We start from the raw sequence: 22,782 nt of genomic DNA, 5'->3' as shown, positions 1-22,782 counted from the left end.
ATAATAATTATAATAATTAAATTTTATATATAAAAAAAATTTAAATTTTATTAAAACTTTCAACTCTTATCACTTTTAATTTTTTAAATCAAAAATTTCAAATTAATTTTTTAAATATTTAAAATATAATTTTATTATTGTGTTATACAAAAAAAAAACCAAAATCAATTTTTATTTCTTTTTATTTTTTAAATCTGTTAAATATTTTCCTAAATTCTTTTGAAATTTCTCTTGATTAACAATAAAAAGGAACGTTTCTAAATCTTCTTTTCTAAATGCTTTAAATTCTTCAATATCTTGTATACGAAAATATTGTTTTGTTGTTGCTCTAGCTAAACTTTCGGTTTTATTAAATTTATTAAAAAATATTTGTGATTTTTGAATTAAATCATCATCATCTTTAGCAATTTCATCAATTAAACCAAATTTTAATGCTTCACATGTTGTAAATAGACGACCTTCAAGTAATGCTGCTTCAGCTAATCTTCTTGGTAATATATTTTTTGTTGATGCTATTAACCATTTTGGTATATGTAAACCAACTCTTGTTTCATTTAAACCAATCATAAATTTTGGTAACATAACACGATATTCACATGCAAATGCTAATGCACAACCACCAGCTATTGAATGACCCTAAAATTAAAAAAATTATAATAAAGGAAATTAATATTTTAAATTAAATATTTTCTTAGTTTAATAAAATTAATATTTTGAAAAGGCATGTATAAAAGTACTTTAAAAGTGATTTGGAATATTTTAGAAATTAAAATTGAATTTTTGAATAAGTTAAGTTGACTTTAGTGATTTAGGTCTATAATTTTAAGAATAAAGTAAATGAGCATAGTATACAGTATTTGAAATTTTTCTCGAATCTTGTTAAATTTTATTAAAAATTTCAATTTCCTGTAATTTTAATTTTAAAAGTAAACCACAAGTTATTATCCAATACACTTTGTATTCTGTTAAAAAATTATTTATGAATTTTACTACTACCATGTAATCAATTTCAAAAAATTTTCTTAAAAATCTGTAAAATCATTGTAATTCTAATAATCATTAAATTCAAATTTTCATCATTTACAAATTAATATTATTATACATAATGGAAAATTACTTAATAAATAAAATATTAACAAAATTGCTAGCTGCAATATTTAGATTACATATTACTTTTTTTTACAGCACCACTATAATTTAAATTTTTTTTTGTGAAAGCTTCATTCTATATTGTAATATTAAACAAGCCAATTCATCAATTTATTAAATAATAATTTTAATAAAAAATAATACCTAATCATAAAATGGTCATAATATTTAAAGAAAATGAAAAAAATATTCCTGTAGTTAAATAATAGTTAAAAAATAATTTAAGATAGACAAGCTTTTCATGCTGTTTGGTGCAAAATTATGGCATTATTGCACATTTATTCAATTTAATCTTTTATTCTAATACAGCAACAAAAGTGAAAAAAATGATGATTTAAAAATTATGAAAGTGATAATATCAAAATTTTTATTTATTCTTCTAAATTTTTTTCCTACTGATGAAAATTATTTAGAAAATCAAATCATGGTTTGATTGAGAAGGAGCTGAATATTTTTATTATAAATACATGAACTCATTAGGGACAGATTTTTTTAGTTAAGCTTTGACAAGTTAAAACCATAAACTATAAAACAAAATATTTTTTCGTGACAATTTCAAATTTCATTTTGTTTTATATATTATTTGGACTTTATTTGACTCAAAAACATTCTAGATGCTAGATACCGAGAAGATTTGTTAAGCAATTCATTAAGTTGTTTTTTGTATTCCATATAAGGAATGCACGTCTCTAATACGGCAAATTAAATTCAATATTAAATGATAACAATTTATTTACATGCACTATGAATAAAATATATGTATGCCTCCATACAACAAATGCAAATTAACTCAAAATTTAAATATTTATCCTTCAGTTGCATTAATTATGTTAAAGCCTCCTTAAAATTCATCTATTAAATAGAGAACTCGTTTCTTATTTGAATTAGAATAATAGAGTCCACTATTGGATTTCATAAATCCTTTAATTTTTTTTCGAATAATCATATACAAACATACATAGTTTTTATATTATTTTATAGTAAGAAGGTTGTCATCAAGCAACTACAATAATATTAAACAAAACAAATTACATTAATTTTATTTTATGCTTTTACCAGCCCATATTACAAGAATTGGGAATAAAATGACCATATCTATAGACTTCTGATTTCTGTTACGTTAATATCGAGAACAATAATGTTTAAGCTAAACATATGTTCCCACTTCAATACGAATATATAAGATTTAGCTAGTCATAAGATTCAAAAGGTTAACTATAGATAAATATTTTGTTCTAAAATGATAAAAACAAAATAAATAAGAAAAATAATTTTTAAATTTATAAAATGAAGCTTCTAGTTGTATATACCAATAAAATAAACATTAAATAAATATACATACATACTTACATATATATAAAAACTATTCATAATAATTTACTTTGTGCTCATTTTTAAATAAAATAAATAGAGAAACCGTAACTCAATCGAGGTTGAATTAATTTAAAATATGTATTTATTTTGTAATATTATATTATTGTGCATATATATGTACATACATATGTTTATAAATATATAAAGATACGTCCGTATAGTATAGTCATTTTTTATACATGAGTTTGGCTTGTATTACGTTTGTACCTACGTAATGCTCGTTATATATAGAATAGCACCATAGCCAGACATAATTTTTGTACATATTATATAGATACATTATAAGTATTTTGTTATACAGGTATATTGCTATGCAATATATCACAATATAATCAAGCTTAAATATTATTGTAATATTAAATTTTAAAATGAATCATTTTCAAAAAGTAGTATGTAATAAACAAAACCGGTTTTTTTATCAAAACAAAGCTTAATAGTGCAAATAATACAAAAAAATTTCAAAAATTAATTAATTTTACGTTTTATTACAATATTTAAAAAAAAAACATTTAATTATAATAATTTTTTTAATTTATTGATTTACATAAAATGAATAATTCATTTTTTTATTCTTTTTAAAAAAAGAAAAACAACGAATAAGGGCAACTCTAACTCTTCTCATATAATTAGCTGTAACATTTTAGTTGTGGAAATACTGTATATTAATATAGAATTAAGCTTATAAAAGTTAATTTCTAAATTATGAATTAATATGGTGTTTCTGAAATCAGAGTTTATAAATCACTACATCAGTGAAAACGTAAATTGGAGATATTGTTAATTCGTATATCTTTATACTTAATTACAAAGCAAAATTTTGTTTTCAAAATCTGGTTCCTGAATAATCAATTCATTTGAATGAATTATATTGTTCCATTCACAACGAACTGAGTCCTAAACAAGTCAATGTTATAATTAGAATGATAAAATTAAAATGCGCATAGAACTAGCCCAGTACTATTACAGAGACAAGACATACATAATTATTGGCCTCTTGGATAAGAATTAAAAATAAAGGATTAAGGAAAAGTTTTGGACATAAAGGCGACAAGCTAAAAAATTTTAAGTCTGTCTTAGCTCTTAGAAATGCTATCGCTATGATTTTATATATGTATTTCATTTTTATTTAATAATTTCCAATAAATATAATTGAATATTATAATAGATGTCAATAACTGTTAAACCAAGAATTTCCTTTTTGAATCAAATACATTTTATTTTAATTTTAAAGAGTCCAAATTTCGAAGTCAATCTCTATCTCATATAAATATGCCCATCTGTTCTGCACACAGATATATGAAAATTCTAATCTATTTAATTTTAATCGCATATACATTAATTTTAATTCAATTAAGTCTAATAAAAATTAATTGTTACTATACAATTACGATTGAAATCTCTTTTATGAAAGTTCAAAAACAATAATTTTGTTTTTTATATAAAAATACTTAAAATTTTTATTTTGTCAATTTTCAAGGTTATAACCTCTTTATATAAACACGTATTAGACATAATTTAGAACACATCGAAAAAATTGATATAATTTAGTGACGTAAAAAAAATTTTTAAAAAATCAAGCCTCAAATTACAATCATTAAATTGTTTTGCCCCTGCATCATTAAAATTGAACCGAAAACACCAAAAAAATAAAATAAATTGTGTGTGTACAAGTAGAATGTGATAAGAACAGTAAATGTGATAAACAATAATTAATAACAGTTTTTCGGTGAAAGAATAATAATTTTTTAAAGTATAAGAACCTATACAACCACACAACATTTTAGAAATTTAAAACAAATTGTGAAAAATTAAAGAATTCTAGAATGATCTCTCATATAAGCATGCCATACACTACCATAAATGCATTATTGTTCAATAAATTGTAGTAGCCTATGACATTAGCAAACTATCAGTTTGCCCTTACAAGATAAAAACTGTATTTTAAGACAAAGATTTTGGTTTCTAAGCCTGTCCAGGCTCCTAATTATACTGAAAACACTAAAAATTCCAAATTACTCTATTTCAGTCCTCTAATCATGCCGAAGACATTAAAAATTCCAAAAAAACACATATTATGAACGTCTATCTTTAAATAGGATACAATTTTCGATATTGTGCGAAAGTGTTCTATTCACACGTAAATACGCTTTAGTGTTTTGATTACCAAAATTTTTCTTTCTGATTAAGAATAACGTTTTTGGAGCTTTTATCTTTGTTTTTTCATAATAATAAAAAGTTGAGTTTAAAAAAAAAAATTATTTTCAACTGATGATATCACTATTGTCATTCACAATATCAAAATAAATTTGAACGGGGATTTAAAAATTTAAAACTAGATGTTTTGTTATTTAATTTAAATAAATCCCCACTCAAATAGAAATTTATAGAACTCTTAAAATATTAATTTAATCATTTTAATTTTTAAAATTCTTCAGACCATTTTTAGAATCTTTTTTAAAATTTTAATATAAAGTAACACGAACCAAATGTGTTAATTATTATGAGATAAATTGGAAATTATAACAACTTTACTTTGCAAACTGTTAAACGTATGGAATAGAGCATGAAATTAACGTATGGAATATAGAAGAAAACTGTTAAACGTATGGAATTCGAACCGTCAAAATAATTTTTAAGGTGACAATGGGATTATCCAGATTACTGAGATTACTAGTGAATGAGCCAAATTAATTACGTTGATGGAGATAATCACTGGATTACGCTTTAAAATGTGTTGCTTAATAATTTTGATTTAGAATCTCTCATTCAAACTGAAATATTCAAAAAATAAATGTGTGTATAATAGATTTCCGATTAGAAAAAAAAAATTCACTTCATATATGTGAGTACAGTCTACTCAATTGCTTGTCACTTTGACTTAAAATCACAAGATTCATTATTAATAAAGCTATAATGTTCAATTAAATCTATCACTGAGAATTAAAATGAAAAGTTAATACATATTAAAAATAATTAGGTGACAATTTACTGCCGCCTCTTATTTGAAATTTCTGTCAAAACCATGTCAAAAAATTTGAATTTTTAATTCCATATTTTATCATTTCTGGTTTTACTTTTACATATTGAATGCTATCCTTCAATACATACATACATATTATTTAATGCTAGTAAATAAATTTCGATAATATTAAAAATTAAAAAATGATCAAAACACTTCAAATAAATACTTCAAATACCAAATACTATAATAATACTTAAAAAGAAATTATCAAAATTTCTGAATAATCTAGAATTAATTTTTGAATTATTGCAAAAAAAAAAAAAATACCAAAATTCCAACTAAAAGAGATAAGTTAGAATCAAGATTATTGACCCCCTACTAAGAAACTCCATACATATTGAAGGTATACTCGTAATTAATTGCAATGGTATATTAATTAACGTAATTATTATAATTTATTATATATATGTATATACATACATGGATTTTAAATAATTGTTATCAATATTATTGTTAAACCAAATGATATCGTCAACAATTGAAAGCCGAATTAAATGATAAAATTAAATTCAATTGAAAAGTATAAAACATTTTGTTTTTCTATTCTAAACAAATTTTGCAACATAAATGTGGTAGGCTTAATTCTAGCTACCATATCAATTCTTATCAGTATTAAAAAGCATGAAAATTAGAATTGTACTATGAGTACAAAGATAATTATTATTTCTTGAAAGAACAAAGAATACAAAGTATATATAGTTAGTATGATTGTAAATCATGCACGTCAGCTTGTTTATTTATAGTACAGTAGATAGATATATATACTATTCGACAATATAAACTAGCCTCATTTTTTTCTATTTGATATAACATTCGTATACATATGTATTTAATTTGATACCATTTTGCGAAAATATACAAACTTTTGTATTAATACAAAATCTGCAAATCTGCAAAATTTTGTAAAATTTTGAACTAATATCTGCTAATATGTATACAAAATGAAGTTATGATTGGACTTTAATAATATAATGCAATGAAAATAAGACTAGTTCTTCTTCGTTTAGACATACAAATTTCAAACGATCATATGAGTAACCAAAATTCTCCAACCTCTTAAATACAATTTACATAAACTCTGACTAATTAAATTTTTTAAATTAACACATAAAATTTCATAATATAACAATAAAAAATATAACAATATTATAAAATACAAAATTCTATACAGCTAGCTTGTCTTGTTCGTGATTCAATAATTATTATCGAATTTCTAATTTAATTTTACCAGCTTACACATCACATTATTTTCGCCATATTTGCATTAAAAGTTGGTTCCGACTTTTAAATTTATAAAACATTAGTTTTCAAATTTGTATATATATGATTTAGTATCTTATGATATCATGTTATATACCACCTTCAATTTACATACATATACTTAAAAAAATTATCTTTAATTAAATATTATTTGCTAAAACTTTCTAGACCAAAACAACAAAAACTCTATTTTGATTTGTTCTTCTTTAATTCTTTTTTAATTTAAATTGAGAACAATAAAATTTAGGTTTCTTGTACGTATGTATATATTTGAAAAACAGAAAAAAAAACTTAATATTACGTCAAACGCACACATAAATTAAGTTTATTGACTTGTTATTGATCTTAAGAAGTATTTTCAATTTTCGAGAGCTTAAATTATTTTTACTTAAAAAATTTGACTTGGCTTAAAAAAAATAGGGTCAATTTATTAGTATAGAAATTTTTGATTTGATTCGGAGAGTTTACCCGTTTGCTAAGTTGAAATCGAAGTATAAAAAGCTCCCAAATCTTCCACTATATTTCAATTTTAAAAAATATATTCTTTTTTTAATCTAATAAAATATAATTACCAGCTTATTCAAATAAATAAGATTTTGAGTAAAACATTTTGAAAAATATTAATATAATGAAATTTATAGCGCATAATATTAGAAAATTGCTATATGAATAGATTTAGGTACTTGGTCCATAATAGTAGTGGAACTAATAATATTTTTGTCCCTGAAATTACAAAATCTTCCCTTTTAGAATGATTAGACGTAAATAAAATATGTGGCAATTAGGAAAAAATCTAAATTAGAATAACCGGCTTCAAATGAATTAAGCTTGTATTGAATTAAGGTAATTTTTCGAAAACTTTTAAGAACTCTTTTAACTCAAACTGAATTTTTTTGAAATTATATTAATAATTTTTATTTGGCTATTAAATTTCCTGACTTACTAGCCTAGAAAACTCTATTTTTAAGTCTTATTAAAAAATTTTTCAAATTTGATCAAATTTTCTAAATAATATGCACTATATTTTCTAAAATAAACAATTTTGTAAAATTATTTTCATTAGTATTTTTTTTTTCTAACATAAATTATTGAATGCCTTAAAGATATACTAGACTACACTGAAAAAAAACAGTTGGTTTCAACAATTTTGTCTTATTGTCGCACATATCATGACTGTACAGCCTAATTTTATTGTGCATATATAAATACTCATACTCCTATACATTAGTATTATATGTTACGCTATCAAAATTAATGAATGAACAAATTTCTAAAGAAAAAGAAAATCTATATGGATAACTTTTTTTTTGTTATTTTAGAATCATCAAAAATAAATAGCAATAAAAAACAAAAATATTCCATAGAAAAATATTTTTTTATTTGAAAAACAAAAACAAAAGTAAAAGTTGTTTACAAAAGTTATTATGTATGTATATCAGATCAGAACTCATTTTATAAGCTCGATGATAAAAATATAAGTGATCTTTTAGATTTCCGTATATATTTGTAAATATTTATAAAGAAATAGGTATAAAAAATTTACTAGAACTTTAATAACATGACAATTATATATTTATTTTAGTATTGTATGTTTTGTAGAGAAAAAGCTGTTTATATTGTAATTGTAAATAAAGATTTAAATAAAAGACTGTCAATTATTAAATACAAAGTATATAGGTACGTTTAGTAGAGATGAGAATTTGTAAAGTGATGCTTTTTAATTAAAATTTCCGGCTTAAAAAATATATTAAATTTTGAAAATTTTTTTCTAAATTTCTTATTCAATTCTCACAACTTATACATAACATATATGAATACAATAGAATTTTATTTAGTTTATATATTTTCGAGTCATATATAGTTTTTGAATATATTATATAAAATAGTCAAGAAACAATTGCCTTTGTTTATTTGAAAATATATACATAATGTATGTATGTAGGTTAACAAATTTTTCTAATAGAATTGAAAATACACAATTAATATTAATGTTTTTAGCAAAAAATACTAAGAATAGTGTCACTTTTTTAATATTCATTAGAATATAATACAAAATTAGTTAATTATAGAACCGAAAACTTCTAATATATTTATATACAATATTTATTTACTTATTTATTTGCTTCATATTTATATTCATTTTATATTATTACATTTATAAAAATTTTTGTAATGTTCAAATTTTTCAATTTTTTTTTCCAACTGAATTCATGTAATTCTACAGTATTTTACAAATTTTTATTCACATTATTATTACATATTTTAAATGTTAAGTGGAAACATGACCTTAAAAAAGCTCTTCCTATAAAAAATATTTATTTATATAGAAAAGGTTTAATATACAAAGCAAATAAATATTAATAAGTTATATTCTTTAATATATAATTAAATTTTATGTTCACATGCGCCTAAAAGTTGAAAAGTAAGACTACTGTTTTGTATTGTTTTTATACTTGAAGAATAAGACCCTATACTACTAATTGTTTCTAAAAATTATATATTATAAATATTTACAAATATTATATATTACAAATATTTTTTAGTTTGGAGTAGCTACATATATGTACATTATAATTAACATAATTTTTGTTTTTAAAATAAATTTAAAATTTTTTTTAAAAATATTGCATAAAATTAAGGGAATATTTAGAAAAACGTGTACTCCAATATTACTGTACTTATTTACTAATATTTTTAAAATTACTAAACTTCAAATTTGCTCTCTTTTGGCTAAATTCAAGTTTAGTAATCTGTAAAATTCATAATTAAATGTTTACTTACACAAATTATCAAGAATGTTATGGTATCGTTCCTTATGAACAAAATAGCAAATGCTAATAAATCGCATTGTTTGTTACCTTACACTCAATAATTTATAAAATATCGAAATCTATTGTACTGAAACCGAATTTTATATAATTTAGAATTAAGGAAACCAAAAAATTGCATATTATAACATTTTGTATTAAAAAAATAACTTAATTATTTTATATATTTGCATTTTAAAATTTTATATATTTATGAAAATTTGACAATAGTTGACGAGACATTGACAAACTTTAGCACCTTAAAAGCAATAAAATTGTATCAGACTTTAAATATTTTATAATTTTACTTAAGTCATTTACAATTTTCAAAATTTAAAACCTAAAACACTTGAAAAAATAAAAAAAAAGATAAACAAAATAAAATGTTTTTTGTTTTTGTACATACGTGAACTATGTTTGTAGTACATATAGATAGTATTATACTTTAACCTAAAATAATTATTTTTACACCAGCCAGCTGGTAGATTCATTCTTAGCCGTCGCTACTATATAGTACGATTTAAAATTATTGAAAATAATGATCTAATCGTTACAAGTAATATTGTTTATTATTGCTAAACTTTTCAGTACTCATATAACAAATGAATCTTCTATCTATCTGTTTTACTAATTAAATTTTCTAAAAGCCGACTGATCTTGGTTGATAAAATAAATCATGATAAACAGAAGCACTGCAGTTCTTGAATATTTTCTAAAATATGATTAAATTTGTTCTTGAAGTTGTATGACATTTGTGATAAGTAGGCATCCCTACTTTTACAATTCCGGCAAAATTTTTTGTGAGAAGGATGGTTCAATAATTAAATTAGTTTGTGCATAATGAAGGTATTTTAGTTTAAAAAGAACATTTAGTTATAACGAAATTATTTTTAATGTTCTATGGGCACAGTTTACTACCACAACAAATTTTTTATAAGTTGATTTTTATATTGGTGATCTTCATTTTATCATACAAGTAAGCAGGCATGCATAACACAAAGTACATTCTATAAACTTGCGTGTAAATGCTTATATGTAGTAGTAGTCATAAATGCATTAATATTAGTGACACACCTCCAAAAATTTGTGGGCACAATTTTGATTTTCTTTATGATGTTCTTTCCAAACTGGTTGTGTTAAATCTAAAATTTTTTAATATTTGTACTTTGAGCTTTTCAAAAATAAACTTTGGACTCTGGTGGGCATTTGGCTTTTTTAAATGATATTTCATTTTTTTCGTATTCAAAAGCATGTTAACAATTTATAACATAAAAAATTTGTGCATGTGTATGTATACATAGGTATATGTAGATACGCAATTGAATGCAATATCTAATAAAATATGTGTTCTTAGGTATATGTATAAACTTTGTGACTATATGTATGTATGTATCTGCAGTTCATTATAACCCAACATTTTATCAAAAAATATTTACATAAAAATAATATCGAAAATTAGTACCTATGTATTTATTTAAATAAGAAAACATAATTATTATATCACACACCTGTTCCAACAACATACATATATGTGCTTTTATTTGACTATAGATGTCGAGAGATTATGATAATAACTCTCTATCTTACCTACCATTTTACTATAATAATTGTACTGACAATATTTTTTAAAATAAAGTACCATCTAATATACAATCTATACCGAACAGTAGAGAAATACCACTTTCATGGGACTTCCAAATTATGCATTTAAAAATTTTTAATATGTGGGTTTATATTAAGGGTTTTCCGAAAAGCCACCGGAGCGTAAAATTAAAAGGCAATTTGAAAATTCTCTAATGAAAATTTTAAATAAATATTTTACCATAAAGACCATGGCACCCAAATTGCTGTAATACGGTATTAACATAAAATTCAAATTATAATTTGTAATTTCTGAATAACTGTATATAGCAATACAAGATTTTACTGGCAAGTGTTAAGTATAAGTTACATAAGACTTTTGGATATTTTAACATAGTTTATATGCGTTTTTCACTTTCGTGTTTAATCTGAGCCATTCCGTTTAGGGCGAATTTTAACTTATAAATAAAAATGGATAATCAGATAATTTTTCTAATTATACACTGTAGCGTTGTCCAAAAAATCGAAAACTTGTATAGTCAGCTAGATAGATTCCATATTTAATTTACTGTTATTCACCATATATGCAAGATATTCACCATACACTTTTGTGTTTTTAAAACAATTTTTATATATTTAACAGTTTAAATCTGAAAATAATTTTCATATTGTTAAATTTATTATGAAAAAAGAAAAATTCCCTTTAATATAAAAATAATTATGCGCATTTAATTAAAGTTGTTTACAAGGAAATCCGAAATTAATAATAGGTTTTTGTAATAAACGCTATTAATTTTATTGCAGTTTAATTAAACTAGCTTTTTTTCATTTTTAAAGCATTTGCAATATTTTTACAGGAAAATTATTACTTTCTTCTATAATTACCATAAAATTTATTATAGTACAAAAAAATATATTCATATATTCATTATTTTGCGGAAATATCGCAGTATATTAAACTTTTGTTTAATTAAGAATTTATAAAATTATAATATAAATTAAAATTATGATACTTCATAATTAAGTATAATAAAAATCGAAATAAATCAAAATGAAAGGAAGTATAATAAACAAGTATAATACAGTAGGAAGTTTGAAATAATTTCTAAAATTATATAGAATGAATTCGGTATGAAAACTGTTCTTTATACATTAAAAATAAGTTTCAATAATATTATGTTACAACTTCCTATCTCGACAAATCAGAAATTCATTAATATTACTGACACACCTCCAAAATTCTAAATCACGGTACTCCACTTAAAATTCACTCTATTTACTCTATTTTTTATCGTTAACATATATAAGGTCGCCAAACGTTATCTGTTTAAATTAGTGTTATTTAAATAGGATTACTAAATTCTTTTTGGGGTATTAATGGGTTAAACTATGATGTCAATCATATAATGCATGTGGAATGCAACATGTTAAAAATCTAATATAAAAACATTTTTCAATAAGTAATAAAAATAAAAAAAAAAAATGTTACATTTTGTTATAATTATTACATAATTTTGATTAATTTGTTATTTATAAAATTTCTATTTTTAATTCAATTTTAAATCAATACGAAATTATACATACACTATACATACATATTGATTGACATGTCACATGATAATTACTACTCATAAGACTCAGAATTTAAATTTCTCACCACTCTAAGAATATACAAATAAAATATATATACATACATTGAATGCTATTGACATTTTATAATACAAAGTCGACATTTTCTCATCAAAAGCCTTATTTTTTTTTTATAATAATATTAAAATATTCACTGATTGTAGCAAAATTAAATTCAAATAATTATGCCTTATGTTTAAAAAGTTCAATACTTACTACTTATATTGAAAATTGTTCTTATCACGAATAATAAATGACAAGGCTAAACTGATAAAGAAACGTATATTTTATACTAATAAACAAATAAAAAAAAATAAAATATAATTTATAATTATCTGGCATATTATAATAATACGGTTCTTAAATCATTAATAATTTTAGATTTTAAATAATATGCATTTCTAATCTGTAGTTTTTTCTTCACAAGAATTGTAATATAGAAATGTGAAAAAATTAGTAAACATTGTTATTTAAAAATAGAATGACATAGAATATAGATACAATACAATAAATCATCAGTAAATATAGGGGGTTTTCGTTTATTCAGTTCTAGAATAGTTCTAACTTGTAGTACGTTCGAAATTTCATGCTATACGTACACTAAAAATATAGATCGTTCAAAAATTACTGGCTTTAATAAAATGCGTTCGGAAATTCAATCTGTAATAAAGAAATGTCAGAAATGTAGCGCAGACCTCTAGTATAAATTTTGTCGCTGTCTCATGAAATTTTTTTTTTTTTAAATTTAAAATTCAATATTCGGATATTGAAATGGCAAATTCAGGTATTGAAGGGTTATTAAAGTAAGTTTTTTTTTAAGTCTTCAAATCTTGTTAAAATTTCCTTATTTTGTAGAGAATTGGCAGGCGAAAAATATTGGGATACAATTTCATAAACAATGTCATTTCTGTTATTTTCGAACGGTAGATTATTTAGAAGTTTCAGAATTTGTAGACTGCGTAAACAAAATAAGCTTAGCTAAAGTTTTTGCATACTGTTTAACGCTGCAATTTATAGAAATTTTAGTTCTAATGTAGAACTTTGAGCGCAGCGTGCATAAACGAAAACCCCCATATTCTATTTTATACATATATCATTTGAGCTCAATTCATTTACATACCGATTCGGTTGAGTCGAACATTATAGCAGAACCGAAGTATTTATCATATTTATTAATAATTATAACTGTTATATTTATTATAATTATAACATAATTAACACTAAAATATATCTTATGAATTTATTTCCCTATATGCCCTATGCTACGCGGGCTATTGCAAGACATCATAATGGAATCATATTTTAATTTCGTTAGTCATCTTTGTTCTATCTTCAAGTAATTTTATTGTTATATCAAATATCGTTACATATACGTTAGGAGTGAGGAGTATATTTGTAGGGAGTTCGCAACGAACTGTTCTAATATTAACGTATAAAGATTAAAAGCTAAATTAATTTAATTGTGATACGAACAGAAAGAGTAAAATTAATAAATACAAAATATGTTGGAAATACGAGTATTATCCTAAAAACTCTTGAAAATTCAATTCATTTAGCCCTATTTGCTCGACTATATACATTGAACGTATTCAATTCAAAATGTTTACATGTAATTTTAATTAAATTTTGGGTAAGATTACCGAATCTCAAACACCTGTTCATTTTTGATAATATTAAGATTAATAATATTTTAAATTTAAAATTTAATACAAAATTAATTCATAATGTATATATAGAATATTGTTTATTAAAAAATGTTTAAATATTTCTAAAATAAAAATTTATGCACATACATAATAGCTTGAATAATGAATAAATAAATTATTCAAAGTTTAAGAATTGAAAAAACATTTTATATAACTTAAATTTTTATTCAATTGTTTTCATATTTTAATAAATTTTTTTATTTAAGAATTCTACTATATTACCACGACTATACTAAGAGTGTATGTGATAAGCAATATTTTTAACATAAGTAAATTTTATTTAAATTAATTTTTTTTAATTTTTTTGTTTATATACAAGTATACGATATACAATAATGTTTCATAATAAATGATGTGACCAACCCATGCACCTACTTCAATATAAATTGATTGCAAAAAAAAAAAAAAACAGATGTTTATTTTATTTTTTTTTTCTAATTTTTTACCTTGTACTCGTATATTATCAATTAAAATTTTAAAACAAAATTCCATGAATTAGAATTAGTATAGTTTCGAGTAGATCAAATTTAAATATTAAAAGTAATTTTTTGGAAAAATTTGAAACACTTACTAAAAGTGAGTTTTTCTTGAAATTAAATTAATAATTTTGCTTGAAAATTTTACTCTTGATTGAGTAAAATTTCTTGATTTAATAATGACTCTGAGAATTCTCTCAAATTTTCTAAAAATTATTCTCCCCATTTTAATTTGGCCACATTAAAATTGTACCAAATGATTCAAATTTTAGATTTTATAAAATCTTATAGGGGTTGAAAATTTTGTAAGGCCCGGGGAATTCAAATTTTATAACACCTCGATTTTGTTTTAAGTTTTATTTATGTAGTTTTGTATTACAGTCACAGGAACATAGTAATTTAAATATTAAGTTTTTATAGCACAATATTCATTTAAATTATTATTATTCCATTCTTATGCTATAGATAAGAGTGTTAATAATGATTTACTGCATGTATTTTTGCGCAAACACTTAAGAAATTATTTTCTTATATCTTAATATTCCTTATACATGTATATTTTCACATATACTATAATAATATAAAAGTAATATTTTAAATAAATTGAATATAACAATAAATTTTTAATATACACTGACGTGAATATACGAGTAATTCACCAGTGCTTAATAAGTGAATTAGCAATAAAAATATACTAAAATTATTATAAGTAAGAGATGAATTACTTAATAAATTTACAAAAGATTGGGTTTTGAACATTATAACAGTCATATTATGGCATAAAATTAAAAATTTCTTTAAAGCTTATAATTCATATGATTTAGATTTATTTTCTAATTTAAAATAGGTACCCATTCTACTGCTGATTTTCAATCCAAAGTAAGTAAGCTTCACTTAAATTAATTAATAAAAAATTTGAATTTTCCAACATATACCCAATATAAATGATTCACACCCAATTGCGCGTATTACACCTAAAAAAAAATCGTATACATAATTGGTATCGCCTATATACTGGGGTTGTATAATACTATTAAAAAATGAGTGAAATATTGGAAGTGTATAACAGTTTTTTTTTCAAAATATACTGTTGTTCATGTGCAATTCTTATATATTTCACATTTAATATATCGTAAGCTTATAATCTACATATGCCGATTTTCTCGTATACCTTTTTGTAATTATAGGAGATTTAAAATATTCAAAAAATTGTGTAATATTTTTTTAATTTTTTGCCATTTTTTTAAAATAAAATTTTCTTTTAATCATAATTTTGCAATAAATGCAATTTGCAATAAAAAAAAATATTACAGCTATTAAAATTAAATTGAAAATCTTGTAATTATTATTTTTGACGAACAATACTGTTAAGATTAAATTATTTTATTTATTTTTTAATGAAATTTTTTAAAATTAAATCATTATGAATGCTATTAAATGCTAGAATTTTTGTAATTTACTTTTATTGTCTACAATAATAAAAAATGTTTGTAGGGAGCTCGAATTAAAAAAATTTACAATTTTTAATTAATAAATAATTTTTAATTTCAGATTCGTGTCATTCATCACGTTCCATTAATTAAAAAAGACATATGTATTCAAAATAAGTTTGTTGATTAAATAAAAAATTAAGAAGAAAAAGTTATATAAAGGGTTATCAAAAGTGTCCTTGAAAATATGGAATATGTTGATTAGAAACCTAATAGGAATTATTTGGTTTATAATTGAAATATCTTCATTTTAATTAAAGTATTTTGATAATAATTAAGTAGGGGTACTAGATCCTTGGATTTAGAAATTCTTATTTCTAAAACATTCACAATCATATATTTAGAATTCAGCTCAAAAAATTGCAAAATATTCTTAACCATGACAAAATTGTTCAAAATATTTGTTTAGAAAAAAAAAGGAAATTTTAAGATTTTTATAAAATTTTCTGCTGTATTTCAATTTTTTTATTTGTGAATTAAAATAAATATTATTTTAACCCTAAAAATTTAACCTGCGCTTATTAAATCTTTTTATACAATATTTTCTTCTTATTTATTTTAGACTATTGTTATTTTAAAAGTATAAGTAAATAATTCACAATTTACTTTCCAATTTGCAATTATTTACCTTATATGTACACAATAATTGCCGCTTTTAGAGATTAACAAATAAAAGCTGAATAAATTCTAATTATTTTTATAATTTCAAATATAACTTTAAGATTATATGTATGTTTACAAAATTGTATTTGACTAGTAGTTTACTCTTTGAACCAAAAAATTAAATAAATATTATGCTAGAATTCAAAAAAAATTATTTTGCATTTAATTTTTAATTATTTTGGAAAATAATTTTGTTAAGAATTTTTCAGCAAATTACCAAATAATTTTTTGAGAGAATTTTTATGGGCTTCATTCGGATATCTGTTCAATTTTCGTAAACTCAGCGATTTTTTTAAACCAATTAATCGTTTTTACTTTATATTATTTACGATTAAATAAATTTTTAATATTAAATTGAAAACTTATAAATAATTAAGGGTAATTAAAGAAATTTTATTAAAAAAAAATTTTAATAATTAAAATTAATGTAATCAAAAAATTGAAAGTCAGCGAATAAAAACGAAAGTAAAGGAAATATAATTTATAAAATTTTTTAAATCACATTTTTTTTTTGTTGGTTTGAGTAAAAATAAAATTGCTTAAAAGTAAAAAAAATTAAAAATAATTAATTTTTTTTTTATTGCAACCGATGTTAATAGCGCAAAATGCTGACGTCATGACACTTGTTCCTTTTATTTTTATGTAAGTAAACAATTTATTTTATAAGAATTTATGAATTTATCATGAGGTGGCGAATAATTTTTGTAAACGTTTTTGAATAAATTTTGTTATTTGAGGCAATGGAATGGCGGCAACACGGCGCAAGAATATAGTTTAACATTTAGGCCGGTCACAAAGCCAAAATCAAACACGAAAATTTAATAAATTATTGCAAACGTTCAACTCTTCATGCGGCGTGACAAAATTCAAAAACATAAATCGAAATTAACGTGTAATTTTCTAATAAGTGACAAGACAAATTGGTGTATTTTAAGTTATGCAACAATTTTCATTGCAATGCGAATTGTTCAGCCGCTAAAATTACAATGCTGAATATGCTGCAATTTTATTCTAGATCTGAACTTGGGTTAACACGGACACGCACTTTGATTATTATAACATTTAATTTATATAAGTTTTTTAATTAAATGATGCTTGTTAATATTTAAAAATTTATTAATCAAAACTGTATTGAAAGATATTAAAACAAAACAGACAATTGACTTCCGCTCATTTGCAAAAGTCGTGTTGTCGTTACCTACCTATTCTTCTCCTTTCAAAACAAATACATATACTCTTTCTCACATAAGTTTGAAATGAAAGCATAAATAAAAAATACTATTAATTGTTGAAGGGGTAGATTGCTACCAGTAAAAACGAAATAACAATGTTGAAAGAACAGTGTACAGAGATCAAAATAATTTATAAATTTTACATCCCATGTAGATTGTAACGCTATGCTTGTACATTTAAATTATCATAAGAATACGAGTATAAAGAAATTTATTTCATTTTATTAACAAAGTTCTCGCATCTTATAATTTGCCATTCATTTTATTTTATATAAATATATATTTGCATTGTATGGTTTAGGTCAATAAAACATGGTAGCAAAGTCCAAGATGACAATATTTCAGAAAAGTTCTTTTTCAATAAAGAAAAAATAAATGAATTTTTGTCGTCATTTCATATTTCTTTACTTTATTGTATCTGTCGCTTTTGATTATAAAAATGAATATATTTACACGCTTTAGATTATTATACAATAGGTATACATATATACATTTACGATATATGTATATATAATTTCATTTTGCCCCCTTATTAATGTGATTTGCAAATGAGTGATGAAGTAATAATATAGAATTCATGTAAGAAATGTGATCAAAGGTTTTTTAAACGCAAGTATATTAAAATTTTTAAAATTATAGAGTAAAATGCTCAAATTTTATTTAAATTGAGATTAATTTTGAAATTTCCGCTTCTTAAATTTGATGATAATATACTCTTTTAGTGCTTAATGCATATGCTTATTTAATTGACTCTGAATGACGGTATAACATAAAATATACAATAGTATAACATAAAATATACACTTACATTCATTGCAGCAACAGTAGGATAACTAGCTGAATATAAACCAACGCAAACATCTTGTAATAAATTCCATAAAATTTTAATTCTATCTTGATCTGGTTGATAAAGTTCTTTTAAATCTAATCCTGCTGAAAATATTGTCTTAATATTCTGTAAAGAAATTAAAAGAAAATTTTGGTATTGAAAGTACATATGTTTAAAATTTTCATAAATAAATTATGGAATTTAAAAATTTTTATAACGTGACATTGAAAGGACAAGATTTTTAAATTGAAAAGATAAACAAACTCATTTTGTTTTTTGTTCTATAATTTGTTTTTATTTATAGTCAATTTGTTTAATATTAAATTTTGTTTTCTATAATAAATTGGTTCCAGAATTTGCATGTACACACATACATGCATGGATCATAGAAATATAATAGAGAAAATGTAGAAGAAACATGAAAAATATTTAAGTGGAAAAGATTCACCGTGGGATATTTCCGTTCTTAGAAACAAATCATGTTAAAATTATTAAGTTTAAGATTAATATACGATAAGTGGGATGAATAAACATTGATCTATTTATATATCTACGATATAAAATCGATATAATATAAGGCAGAGCATATCTGCATCCAGAACAGAGCAGAATGTAAAATTTATATTGAAAAAGAAAACTGATAAATATTAACAATGATCGCAATTCTTATACAGAAATTTATACGTCATCGTCAAACTATAGTAACACAGTATATACAGTTATAATACAAAATTCAGGTTACAAGGGGTATTTGCATTGAATTATGCACTGATAAAGCGCTATTGCCATTTCGATTTACAATACGTTGCCAAGTTTAATTCTAAATCATGGATATAGGCAGCGTTGATAATAAACTATTTTATAATCATTTACAATATTATTTATGTGTTCTTCACAGTGTTTTCTTTGATTGGAGTTGTTAAAAATGTAATCACTTATTGTTTCCTACATATGTATGTATACAATTATTTATAATTACTGGTTGTAACTTTTAGTTTGAAATTAATATTATTCATTAATAGCACTGTACAATGAATGTAATTGGAAATTATTTATCTTCGTCTAGTTTCTTACATCAAGAAAAACAAGGTTTTCAAGAAAATCATAAAATTCCTTACCATACTATAGATAAATGACAAAAATATAATTACAACCAAGCACATCACATCATAATTAATTTGAAAATAATGAATAAAGAAGAAAATAGTAGAATAATATTGCAATAAATAATAAAAAAAGAAACGATGGAAGCTAACAAAATTGTTGCCGATTTACGTTATTCCGCATTTGAGATATCAATGCTGATAGGTACGAACAATTATCAAAATATAGTCTGATCTGAACTGGGCCAAATATTTTAATTAATCCAAAAACGTCAGACAATTAAATTTTATTCTAATTCTTAGAAAACAATCGCAAAATATGTATGTACATACATGTATCCAAAAATATCTGTGCCGAAAACATATTTAAGTAATTCTTTTTTTAAAAAATTAGGCTGATAATTTATTTGTATGTATATATGTAGGTACAAATTATACACTATGTTCAAACTTGCTTGTTTTAAAAAGCGTGTTTGTCTAAATTTAATTTATTATATTATAAATTAAAGAAATAATTTTGGGTTAATCAACAAAATTTTTTTATATCAGAAATTTCTTTATATCTAAAATACTGTTGGCTAAAATTTAATACATACATACATACAAATTTTTGAATTATAAAATGTTGAATGGCGATTATTCCATACTATAATTTTGTTTTCACCCCTTTTGTTATAAACTAGCTAAAAACTGGTAGCTATACATACATACATAAAAATTACAATAAGATACACTACTACAAATACATACATATGTTCATTTTCACATGCTTGTAAAAAATGTAATGTCATTATGTTTGCAAAAGCATTTTAAAATAACCAGATCACTCTGGTTAATCGTAATCATAATGTAAAAAATACAATTTTATAAAAGAATTTATAAAAATGGAAAACAAGCATGTATAAAGTCAGCATTCTTCAACCATTTACATATTTTACATATATACATACTAACATAAATTAAATATGTATAGAGAGTAATAATTGTATGTACTAAAACCAGATAAAACTAAAATATGTATGACATGTAAAATAAAAACTTATGCTGTGGCATAAAGAAACATAAAACAAAATACAAAAAAATTTTCATAATTATTAATTATAATAATTTCAATTTTAATAAATATTTTGGTCCTGTATAAAATCTGTTCTGAAACACAGGAGAAGCTTCAAGTTTTTACCAATAAATTTCCTCAAAATAATATGCCCAATATTCGGACTGAAAACCGTAAGCAATGAGAAACTCTAGGTAATAACAGGTAAGGAATTTATCGACAAGCTAATCCAGGAAAGAAAATAGAGATAGATTAGACACACTCTAAGAAAATCTGCAAAAAACATAGTCAAAATGAGTTTGCAGTAAGGATTAAAAAGACTCGAACGCCCAAGAAATATTTGACATAAATCCGTAAGATCAAAGCTAAAAAAAAACTCAGGCTTGTCATGGAATCAAATCATGTAATTAGCGAAAAATATAACAACATATCTAGATGTCACATTGAATTCTTATGCTCCCATGTATTCAGTAAGAAAACAAAATGTAGTTATTTTATGAATACCACAGAATAGATTATGTTTATACACATATACATATGCATAATAATTAACATCAATTGAAAAGTTTCATCATTATTTTGATATGATAAAAGTTACCATATGCTGCAATTTAAAATAATAAGTAATGCAGATTAATTGCAAGCAGGTATATGTGTGTATATTCATATATGTATAATTCCAGTCATATATTATGTAAGTACATATTATATTAAAATATATTAAAAAAAATAAATAATTTTTACCGATTTTAATATTAATCCTTTTGGTTTTTCTTTTTCTAATATTTGTAAACTTTCTTTCATTTCACGAAATAGATCAATACCTAATGCATTAACTGGTGATGATTGTAATATAAGTGATGCAATACCATTATTATCAATTGATAATTGTGATAATTTTTTCGATAATATTAAATCATCAGATGATGATGATGATGATGATGATGATGCTGATTGTGCTGATGTAGAATTTAAATATGATTGATTTTTTGAAATATTTCTTATTAATATTAAAAATTGATTTTTAATAAGATTTTGTTTTGTATAAATTTGCATTATTGGCTTCATTTTTTGTTTTTTTAATATTTTATATTTTTAGTTTAGAAAAAAAAATAACCAGATATTAGAGTTTCACTTTCAATTACAATTGATTTTTTTTTGGATAAATTATTTGAGTTATTTTTTAGTAATTTATTAAATTTTAATATTATTATGTTCGTAAATATTTTATGTTTTTAAATAATTCTTAATTTAACAAAATATCACAATTACTTATATAATTTTTATTATAAAACATAAAATTACAATTTCATATTTTAGAATAATTTTTATTTAATAAATCAGCCTTATGTTTAGTTATGATTATGTTTTTTTTTTTTATTTTTACAATTAAATTTAATTAATTTT

General features: G+C 22.3%; 1 protein-coding gene across 1 annotated transcript; it reads right to left on the bottom strand.

Annotated features, from left to right (window-relative positions):
- Positions 1-164: 164 nt before the first annotated feature.
- Positions 165-22,473, bottom strand: LOC129609472 (enoyl-CoA delta isomerase 1, mitochondrial-like). The gene is made up of 3 exons (XM_055521389.1): positions 22,120-22,473; positions 19,198-19,344; positions 165-636 (listed from the first exon to the last, which is right to left on the bottom strand). Exons 1-3 carry the CDS (start codon positions 22,441-22,443, stop codon positions 172-174), a joined length of 936 nt encoding a protein of 311 aa, XP_055377364.1. The 5' UTR covers positions 22,444-22,473; the 3' UTR covers positions 165-171.
- Positions 22,474-22,782: the final 309 nt, after the last annotated feature.

The sequence above is a fragment of the Condylostylus longicornis genome, unplaced genomic scaffold (assembly GCF_029603195.1).
Source record: "Condylostylus longicornis isolate FDR11 unplaced genomic scaffold, ASM2960319v2 ptg000039l, whole genome shotgun sequence".
NCBI lineage: Eukaryota > Metazoa > Arthropoda > Insecta > Diptera > Dolichopodidae > Condylostylus > Condylostylus longicornis.
Note: the sequence above shows the minus strand (reverse complement) of the source record. Positions and strands in the feature narration are given on the sequence as shown.